This window comes from Alosa alosa, chromosome 10 (genome assembly GCF_017589495.1).
Source record: "Alosa alosa isolate M-15738 ecotype Scorff River chromosome 10, AALO_Geno_1.1, whole genome shotgun sequence".
NCBI classification, from domain to species: Eukaryota; Metazoa; Chordata; class Actinopteri; order Clupeiformes; family Clupeidae; genus Alosa; species Alosa alosa.
In genome coordinates this window covers 2630650-2642060 of record NC_063198.1, presented here as the reverse complement: position 1 = coordinate 2642060, position 11411 = coordinate 2630650, and the positions used below count along the sequence as shown (strand labels likewise).

The following is an 11411-nucleotide window of genomic DNA, read 5'->3' as shown; positions in this document are numbered from 1 at the left end:
TCAACAGTGTGTAAAGTTGTAATGTAAAGTTTCTTTTTGACATGTTCAGTGGGAGTGAGACAGCTGTTTTATCTGTCCTTCACATTACCTTATACCAACAGAATCAATATAAAGATGATACCAAAACGAGCTGCCTGGCAACACAACTCAAACAAATGTCAGATTGCTGTATGCTGTATGTTGTTAGCTCCGTACAGTATCAACCAACAGGGGGCACTAGTGCCTAGTTGCTGTGGCATACACACCTGTCGCAATTAAAGGGACAACCCATTACTCTTCCATACACATTTGAAATGTAGAAATTGCTCTTCATAGACCCCTATCTGTTAGATCAGTGTTTGTAAAGGCTACATAATAATACAGGTGTTTATACAAATACTGACTCTGTAGATGGGGAACAAACATGGTCAAGTCAAGTCAACTTTATTCATGTAGCATATGGTGGCTCGCATAGTCATGAACAATGTCAATAATAAAGAAGAAAATATCAACAACCAGCCCTAAAACGGAATTGCGGAAGGTGGGTGAAGGTGTAAACATAACAATTAAATATGCCCTATAGTCACAAAATTAGGCTTCATGAGAGCATGTGTAATCAACAGAATTTGTATTTGTATATTTTTGTATGTATTCAGATTTTATATTAATAGCCTAGCCATAGTTATTTATATAGCACCTAGACTACTATTTAGCTTGTCAGTCTTTTTTATTTTGGCTACCTACTGCAGTGAAACTTTTTGCCTTTATGTGTCCACGCAGATGCAGACAATAACTAATAATCTTTTATGTTCACTTCAGTGGAAACACAAACACAATAGCCAACCTGAATTTTGACCTGGGCGTTACAGAACAGAAAGTGGTGTCACATGAATGACATCAAGTCAGGGTTTTCCCCTTTACCTGCGTTGAGACACAAGGACAGACACAATTATTCATACCCCTGGCGAATATTGATTTAATGTTGATTTTCTCTTGACCAATATGTTTATTCTGACTGAAAATGACTGCCACATGACAATAGGTGGTGAGATAATGTGGTACGCTTCTTTTTATCTTTTTAAAAAACAATCACTGGAAACATCTTTTTTTGCATTCACAGCTTTCAAAATGGTTCATATAATACCTACCAAGCCTCTTCATGTCTCCACAATGATTCTAGTCCGCACCTTTTTAGCAGCAACCCGGATTTTGAGTCAGGAACGATTATTTGTCATCACTCTGGCCTTGTGCTCACTTTTTTGACGGATTGAGCTCTGGACTATGCTGGGCCACTCTAAAATGTTGATATTGTTCTCTGTTAACCGTGTCTTACCTTGTTTGGCTGTTTTGGATCATTGTGTGGTTTAATTGTCAAATGCCGCTTATTGTGGCAGGTCTCTCGGCACACTGCCTGATCTTTTCCTCCAGACTCCTTTGTTTTAGTGTTACTGCTTACTCTGAGAAAGTCACCAGGTCCCCCTGGTTGAAAAACATTCCATAAGAATAATTTTCTCACCCCCACAATTGAAATGGACATGGTGTCATTTGGGTTTAATGCTTCCTTTTTTTATGCCAATCTCAGGCCATGTCCCTGGATCAAAATAAAATCCAGTGAAAGCTAAATTCTTTGTCCAGGTGTGCCCTTATAATGGTTAAGCTGAGTTGTGCATGTTTGGAGAAGAGTGATCCATGATCAGCATCCATGATGACCAAGTGATCCATTATGGGATAGAGGGAAAATGTCAACCACCAAAACACCATCCACAATGTGGAGAATAGCTATAGAAATGTATTCTTTTTGGGTGTTTTTGAGACAATCGGACCTGGTGACTTTCTCAAAGTGAATGGTAACACTAAAACAAAGAGCTACATTAAGGCCTAGTCCACACGTACCAAACCGATCTTTTTGTCCTCCGTCTTCCCTGGAACCGGATCAAGAATATTTGCGTCCAAACGGATCCATCTCAACACGACTCAACACGTTACTTCATCCCCCAGGCCTATAGGTGGCACTGTGTCTTTACAGAAATTCACCAAACTTGCAAAACTTGCGCTTAAAAACAGACAGAATAGGCTACGGCGAAATGGCTAGTGCAAGGAAACCAGAATTGTTTGTGTGGACTGATGGTGAACTGTCAACTGTAGCCAACTGTAAAACTAATAAACTTTATTTTACGGTTTGTGAAGGGTGCAGTCCCCGCCTTTATTTGGCTAACATGAGGTAGGCCTACTAATCACCTTTAGTTTCTTTGGTTGTAGGATAGTCCGATTCACATTAGTTTTGGCTATCACTGCAATTAGGCTACTAAACGCAAGGCTTACCCAAGTTCTAGGCTATTCTGTCGCCACATTTATAATATTGCTATAAAACCTTCGTTAGTAACAGTCAATACTTTTGCCTGCATCAAATCGTGCATTCGCATTCAGTGTGCTACCATCGGCTTAACGTGAGTTCTAAGCGTCTTTGTATGCTTATATCTGATTTAGACATGCAAAATAAATGAATGACACTGGCACTACGCACAAATTAATGTAGCCTAAACTTACACCGCACTTTCCTAATAACTTAAGTTCTCTCGCGTCACGGACAGTATAGAATGCATAAAAAAACACCGGGAAAAACAGTGTTCAGTCCACCAAGGCATAAGCTATCGGCGCTGCGCAGCATCAGTTGTGATATTTATCTTAACAGAGTGTAATCGTAGGTAATGTCATGTATGAAAACTAGTATTGTTAGGCAATACTATAAGTGCAAGTCCAGGGCAGCTGAGGTGTGGCGATGACATCATCGACACGCATAGCAGGATGTCGCGGTTTAAGCTGTCTAAACGAACTCAAACGGGCTACGGTTTCAGATTTCTCCACTCTGGGACCTCCAAGACCAGGTTTCAGAAAAGTGCGGTTTCGGGCAGTGCGTTTACAGGATTCGTTTGGACGCTCGGCCAAGACGAAGCAAAACCTCTGCGTTTAACCTAAAAAGCGTCTCCGTGTGGACAGGCCCTAAGATTTTTGGAGAAAAAGATCAGGCAGTCTGCCAAGAGACCTGCCCCAATTGGACCATTAAACCACACAATGATCCAAAACATACAGCCAAACAAGACAAGACATGGTTAACAGAGAACAATATCAACATTTTAGATTGGCAGAGCCAGAGTCCAGTCTCAATCCGTCAAAAAAATGAGCATGAGGCCAGAGTGATGGCAAATAATCGTTCCTGACTCAAAACCCGGATTGCTCTTTTTTTTTTACATGTTCATGTGGTCTAGAATCATTGTGGAGACATTAAGAGGCTTGGTAGGTATTATATGAACCATTTTGAGAGCTGTGAATGCATAAAGATGTTTCTATTGATCATTTCAAAAGGGTATGAATAATTCTGGACATGCCATTTTTCATAAAATTGTTCAAAAAGATGAAAACACTTTTTTGATTCCATGTTTCTCCCACATTGTCTTGCAACCTTTTGGCATGTGACAGTGTCATTTTCAGTCAGAACAAACATATCAGTCAAGAGAAAATCAACATTAAATCAATATTTGCCAGGGGTATGAATAATTTTGTTCTTAACTGTACCTGCATCTGCCAAATAGATGGTCATCATTGAACTAAAGAAACGTATGATTCTTAAAGTTGCTAACCTAAATAGGCAAACATATTTTTTATCACCAAGCCAAGCTAACTGGGAAGGTGGTGTAAATCTCAGTAAAACTGTTGTGTTAAATCTCATCAAGTTAGACAACTTGAGAATTTACCTTTTGAGATAGCCCAATGCCTCACACTTCGGATACATGTAGGGGTGGTTCTATGACAAACATTAACATTTACAGCTAGACACAACTACTGGTAGCCTATATGCCTACATTCTGCTTACTGAAACCATGAACTCCTATAGCCTATCTATTGACCAGGTAGCCTATGCCAAACCTTAAGCATACTGTCTAGGCTACCTTTACAATTCTGAAGTTTAAACTATACCTTTTGCATGTTGTATAGGCTTAGGCCTACACGATTATAGGGTTTGCCATACTGCTGATCTTTACGCTGGACAAGAATGTAGCCTAACTTGTTGTCAAGGAAGCCCATAGACGGAATCAAGCAGATTAAAATCACAATTTGAAAATAACTTTTTGCGTATTAAATAGCTCTTCGGAGCAAACTGTGCCAGTTCAGTGATGATAAAAGTTTAGATGCTCTTCATTGTCTATTAGGAATGATCATTTTGCTCCGTTTGTGTCTGGCTCACAGCCCCACCCTGCGGTGACACACTCACACCCCTCCTACAAGAAGTTCTGCAAGACTGCAATCACTCTAAACCAGTCGGGTTCCATGGACTAGAAGGGATGGCAACGCGAGCAAGATTTGTAGGCTTTCTCTCAATATTGTGTCTTTTGAAAACAAGTAATGGTTCCGCAACTGGAAGGCGAGGATATGTAGACAAATGTTCTGTGAAGGTAAAAAAAATATGTCTCTTAAAGGAATCGACAAATAATCGTTAGTAGCCTAGGCTATTTCAAAACTGTCCCTGCGTATTGACTCTAAGTGGAAGGATTTGAGTGTTTTTTAAAACAAGTCGAACACTGATATTTCACGTTCAATGCAGTTTTAATTGGGTTGCAAAAAGTTTTGTTTTGTGTAAATGTAAGTCCTACGCTAATTTTACAGGCTAATAAGAGAATGTGGTTGCAGTCACTTATGTTGCACCTTAAAAGTTTCGATGCGCCGTAAAGAAAAGTTTGCGCAATTAGATCGCATTGGGATCAGTAGTGGTAGCCCATGGAGGACGCGATGTTGGTAGATGACATGTTACAGAAGGCCTAGGCCTAATTCAGAAAAGCCACATATTTACCATGTCCTAAAGAAAAAGGCCAATGCGAGACATTTTGAGGTTAGGCTACCCTGCTCCTCGAAAAAGTCAATCATCGGGCTCCTTTGTTGCCAACTAGGCTGATACGTCTTGTTGAATTCCACAGTGAATTTTAATAAATTTTTCGTAATTATAATTGCATAATGTTGAACTGGACGCTAGACGAGGGCGGGAGAAAAAAGGGAAAACAATCTGCAAAGGATTAATTAAACAGAGTGATATTTCAAAGTTTGTTTTTATGGAGCGATTTATAGCCTAGATGCAACGTGATCTTTTAACCTATGGCCATCGTGAGTTTGTTGTATAGACTATGACCGGAAAAGCCTGAAGCCCATTGTGTGTTGTGGAGTATTGCGGGCCTTTGAAGTGATTTCTACATAGGAAGTGAGGGACTGTTCGTTCTATTAAAATTCCACAGGCCACCGCTCTCCAGACACTTCAAAAGCGTTAAAGAAGGTGGCTCGACCAGGCAAAGCTGTGTAAACGAGCACTTAATAACACCCGGCTACTTTACAGGTGTTAACTTCAGCCTTTGTTTAGATGTTGTTAATAGAATCTGTCTTTGCTTGCAGCTTTTAGTGGAGGTAAATTGTTTTATTGAAGTTGTTTTTCATTGGCACGGTGTGAAAATTGAGAGATTTCTCAGAATGCCTTATTGTACATTTGGCATAAATAGACCTAGGCCTGTCATAGGGTCAAACTTTCTCATTGATGCTTACCTTTACGAAAAAGACCTAAGATAAGATTTCTACAGTAGTTCTATAAACCAGGCTACTATTCTGCAATACCACTATAATATCCTTGCCCTCTATGTGTTCCTATCGTCGGCCTACACTCTTGTAGTAGGCTACTTCTATAGTATTTCCCAATATACTAAGATTCCTATTAGGCGACCTATCTAAAGCAGTCTTATGAGAATACTCTTTTGTCCCAAAATAAGATTCCTTTAGTTCTTTTTTGTTAGGGTAATAACCTTATACTGGTGGTTGGAATCCTCTCTCCAAAATGGGAACATATAATCTACTTTAGGTGTTGTGCACATTGCTGATGTATGGCATTGTTTGTATGTCGATATAGGGTGCAAGTTGACCAAAAGAAAAGGGAAAACTAGAAACTGTTCTTGTGCTCTGCTGAGAGGTGGGCTGGAGGTCTTCAGGGGGTGGTACCTGGCACACAATTAAAGTTCTTTGATTCTGGTGGAATCATTGCTCTTGCATGTCTGTGCTATTCTGTGTGAGCTTCCCCTAAGGTGTCACTCAACATGGAAAAGCAATTAACTAGCTTTTTGGTATAGGCTACGTTTCCAATCCTCTTGAAAAGATGGGGATGTCTTATATTTCATTCTTGAAAAAGTCTGCTCAGCTGGTCCCAAACAGCTATTTAGCACATTGTATTTGTCTCACTTGTATTTCTGCCAAGCTCCTAGGACTAACTTCTGCCTATAGATTATTGCCTTCATTATTGAAATGGGAGAGGCCAGGTATGGCTGCACTGTCCCTTTTTGTGTAGACATTTTGAGAATAATGCCAGAGATATTCTGGTCTTCTGTAAGTGATAGTTTGCTGTTTCAATGTTCACTCACGATACAGATAGTTTGATAAAGCTCAAATACTTAAAAAGTGAATTTATTACAGTATCTTGTGTAAAGATTGTACACATTTTTAAACATTTTTATTTAACCTTATTTTACACGAGTAAACATGAACATGAGTTTGGACATTTTAGAAAGACAATTTTTGGCTAATGTTGTGTCTGCACATCAAAGCAAAAGTCACATTTAACACACTATCCACCGTCTTCTCATTTGTTGTTCTTTCAGTGTCTTGTTGGCTGTTAAAACTGAGTTGAAAAGTGGAATAGGAGCCTTACTTACTTACAAGATGAAACACAGAATCTTGTTCACTATAGAGCCCTATGCGTTAAATATAACAAACCTGAATTTTGCCTTCATAAGGAAGATCTTGTCCTGTGTTAATCACTAAATGGTTGGTTTCTGCATTGACCATTCACAGATACTTTTTGTTGACCAAAACAAGAATAAATGGGCTTTACACTCCATTCCACCTCAAGAGGGAACAACACAAATTGAAAATAGTTTGCAATGTTGCTAAGACATGCAGTCACAGACATGAACAAGTCCACTGTTCCTTTGGCAGTGTTTGGGTTTCCTGCAGGCCCTGGCCTGAGTGGACATAAGAGACACTTGCAGCTATTACTTCATAAGATCAAAAGGTCTGCTTTCTTCAGGCAGGTCCTTTCATTATTTTTGCAGCATCTGGCTGAAGATGATTGTGACTTGTAAGGTGTGTTTTATGGTATTCACAGTGTGAAAAGAGAAAGACTGTGAGGTGGTGGTGCAGGACCTCAGGGGGGTGTAGAGGGGGCCCAGTTATTTCTGTACCATCTTAAGAGAGCATTGAAAACCACCCAACCAGCACGTAACCTTGGAGGCTGTTTTGTGTGCTTCGGTGGGAAAATCCCTGGTTGGCTACCTCTGAATCAGGCTTGATCACATCCCAGCTTTATTGAATGCGGGGTCCACTGACTTTTCAGATGTGGTTCAGCCTTTGAGTGGCACAGTGCCCTGCTGCTTCAGAATAAAGGCTGCATGTCGCTGGTAAACGAAGGTAAGTTAAAAGTGAATTAAAAGTCCAGTCTGTCTGTTCAGCCCAGTGGGGTTTCAGTGGACGGTTCGGAGGTTCTCTGTGATCCTTTTGTGGAGCTTGAGCTCACAGAGCTAGAACACAGACTTTGCAAGTGTTGCATTAAAAACACTCATTCATATTAAAATGGTTTGAATTGTACCATTGCTCTCTGTGTTCCTGATAACCCCCAAAATCTGTAATAATGTTTTCTGCTGTCATTATCAATGTACCAGTACATTGATTTTTTTTCTTTGGGAACGGTCTAGTTTTGTGTTACCTCTTTGTTATATCCTGGGTAGGGAACCATTAGCAACAAGGGGCATGCCTCAGGACTGTAACTTGAGTGGCTCTAAAAGCCCAGACACTGGGCAGGCCAGCCTTATGGAGGGTTTCCTTGCTTGACAGATTGAAGTCATTACAATCAATTAGCCACTCTTTCCTCTTGCCTAATCAACAATCTGATGGCAGAGCAGTTCCTGTCTGGAGGTAACTTGCAATGATTAAAATTAGTGTTGCCTTCAAAGGAGGTAGTATGAGGCAAGCCTGCAGAGTTTAGCTGGGTCTTAACTATATACCCCTCCCCCTTATTTTAAGAGTATGCAGCAGCTCTAATCAAAGCAAAGAGATGTTTGGAATGTTGCATTCTGTTCGTGTGAGATTGGCAGTTTTTAATCATGTCATCACTGTATAAAGTCAGGAACCACCAGTGGACTGATCACACATACTCAGGGTCTGTTTTTCCTCATTTGATTATGAGGCTGATATGGAGTTTTCTGTTTTAAACTGATTTGGTTTAAGGCAATTTTACCAGTTCTATATTGAATTTGCCATTCAGAAAATGTATAGCAATGTTACTGTGTGGGCCTTTACATATTTTCCATGCAGTTGTTTACCGTCTATCTATATCTAAGTCTGTTGTCTTGTTCTAGTCTTGTTGAATCATGAAAATAAATTGAGGGGGAGATGGAGAGATAGAGAGAGCTAGACGCAACAATTTCTTTTTCTGCTGGACCTTTCACTAGAGGATCTGGCCTGGAGTTGCGTACCTCTATGCAACTCGGCAGGCCCTAGAGACTCTGCATCATACGGCATGAAACACAACACTACATAACCCACCGGCCCACATCCTCATGAAGAAATGTACTGTTCTTTTGTGTCCACTGGCAGATTCTTCCCGTGTTACACCATGTTTAAAAAAATCTAGAAAGAGTGGAGAAGATCTTTGTGATTAGAGAAGATCTTTGGGATTGCTAAGTACTGTAGTGTTTTCCATGCATCCTGCAGTGTCATGTTGAGAGACGTTTTGAGTTGACTCTGATAATGATTCTCATTTCTAGAAAGAGAACTGGCAGATTTGCATAAGAGTGAGATCAGCTATGCACATTATATGGCAACAACTCCTGCCCTGACATTTGAGTTCATGGACATGCCTAGGCTTGAAGGACTTGCGTCTTTCTACCTTCTGCTCTCTGCCACTGGGTCTGTTTCTTTCTGTCATAAAATGACTGAACTTAAAAGGAGGCATAATTCTTGCCCGTTTTGACTGCAGTTGAACAAGGTCAGGGAGAGAAGGTACGGTTATGGTTGATGTGGACTCTGTAGGAGTACAGAGAGGGCAGTCATGGTTTCATGTCTGTGATTGTCAAATGTTTTTGACTGACTGATCCTGTGGAAACACTGGTGAGGAAAAGAGGAAGGTTTGCAGTAGCCCATGTCCAGGTGATGGCTGCTGAGAGACCAGTGCTGGTGAAGGCTGAAAATCCCATCAGCTGGGGCAGAACAGCACCCCTGTGTCTAAAACTCCATGCTAGTTAAATACATTGTTTTTCTAGCAAAGATGGAAGTGCTTCTTCAGCGTGCAACCTAGGCATTCGTCATGGTTATGAAGGTTACTCTAACTTAACACTATAGCAGAGTTAACTGAAGAATAATTCTGTTCTTGTTCCATTTGATGTGAAAAGATTAGTTTGAGAAGACAAACTGTAGAAAAAGGTGAAGTGAATATGCTCCAAACGGGATTCTTTTTGGTGTACCTGTGCTTTTCCTAGCTTTTTAGAGTCATGTTTGGAGATGTTACTTTTTCAGAAAAACATTAAATGCTGGTAGTGAAGTTTGTGTTTGCCGGCCCTCTCTATCACATGCAGTGAATAGGAGCAGTGCTGGGTGTCTGTTGTTTCCTTGGCGAGTGAAAGCTGCACTACATACATGAATATGCTAGTAGTGATAACAGAACAGTATGGAAATGTTGAAATGCTGATTTTATATATATACTCTTTTGATCCCGTGAGGGAAATTTGGTCTCTGCATTTATCCCAATCCGTGAATTAGTGAAAGACACAGCACACAGTGAGGTGAAGCACACTAATCCCAGCGCAGTGAGCTGCATCAACAGCGGCGCTCGGGGAGCAGTGAGGGGTTAGGTGCCTTGCTCAAGGGCACTTCAGCCGTGCCTACTGGTCGGGGTGCGAACCGGCAACCCTCCGGTTACAGGTCCGTAGTGCTAACCAGTAGGCCACGGCTGCCACAAATTTTCAACTGGTGGGCACCTTTTAATTACACTCTCTGGATGGAAAGAGACTTTCTGTTGTGTATTCCATTTCATCAAGCTTCCTAAAGCCATCAAAGCTACATGTAACTGCTCTCATGTTTGCAATTATGTGCATGTGTCAGGATATTTGTATTTGTCATCTAGTTTAAAGGTTTGGGCTGAGGTAAGTCATTGTGGTAAACTGATCCATATTGATGCCATATGTTCACCTGAAGCTGTTTGGGAATAAAGCAACTGCACCAACTTCTTTGATAACATCTGGGAAATTATATTCTCTCTTGAGGGAAAAAGATATTTTGTAGTTCGGTCTATTTTTATTATTTTTTAGGAAATATGGGGTTTTCTTATTTGATACATTGAACTTTGTTATATAATATTACACATAGTTATTATTGCTTTGACATTACTATGACCTTGACAAAACCAAAAAGCTTAATAAGAGGCTGACAAACTCACTCCTCGGCTCTGGTCAGGACTGTCTGGACTCAGGACACTGGTATTCATTTGTGCTTGTTTGTGAGCACTTCCATAAACCAGCCATATCAAACAGTCTGTGATTTCTGACCACTCTTTGAAGAGTGTACACTTGCATTGTATCATAATCATAATGTATCATTGGTCATAATGGAGGAGTGTATCAGTGGCAGCATTTTTGTTTTGTTTTTATTAGGCATTGCCAGCAGATGAAAGTGGGCATGGCCTTTATAATATACCAGTAGTGAACCATCATTTTCTTAATGAAACTCTTCAATTAACTGGTGCACTGTGCGCTGTCTTAGATCTTGATTTCTACTCACTTACAGACATGCTCACATGGATGCGTGGTTATATGTTAGGTCATACGTTATGCACTGTATGTATGTGAGGCTCTGTACAGATTGTGACAACACATTATATTCTTTCTAGCAATCTATATGTCTATCTGTCTTTCTTTCTGTCTATCTAGTTTTTATTATACTTTCTATTCTGATTTGAGCCCACACTCTTAAGCTGAATTAAAGCAAAGAAATATAGGTAAATCTTAATGGTAGATGAGGGCTTTGTCGGGCAGGGACTGGTATTCTAGGGGCAATAACTGAGAAGGCCCAACTTTTTTTGGATTTGAGACTTAAGTAGTGAACTGAGGCTACATCTACATGATTCTGTTTTCAATGTGAAACATTTATTTTTAAATACATTCTACACCTAGAATAGGGGGTGATGCCTGAAGCATGCATCATGTGGCCATTCACACAAATCACATGACCATTCATGCAATTGTCAGCATTGTATAATGCAAAATGGAACTATACTACATATGCTATAAAGACAGCAAGGCCAGTAAAGTGTATTACGGTCTCCGTGGTGCATTCACCGCGTGCAGGCTAGTCGTGGA

The 11411-nt window shown here is 40.3% G+C and overlaps 1 protein-coding gene across 1 annotated transcript in view; it reads left to right on the top strand.

The window, feature by feature from the left end:
- The first annotated feature begins 4301 nt into the window (after window positions 1-4301).
- il17rd (interleukin 17 receptor D) overlaps window positions 4302-11411 on the top strand; it is a 30077-nt gene continuing 22967 nt past the window's right edge. Inside the window, 1 exon segment of the mRNA XM_048255684.1 lies at window positions 4302-4430. Within this exon segment, the coding sequence (XP_048111641.1) occupies window positions 4320-4430 (111 nt within the window). The 5' untranslated portion in view covers window positions 4302-4319.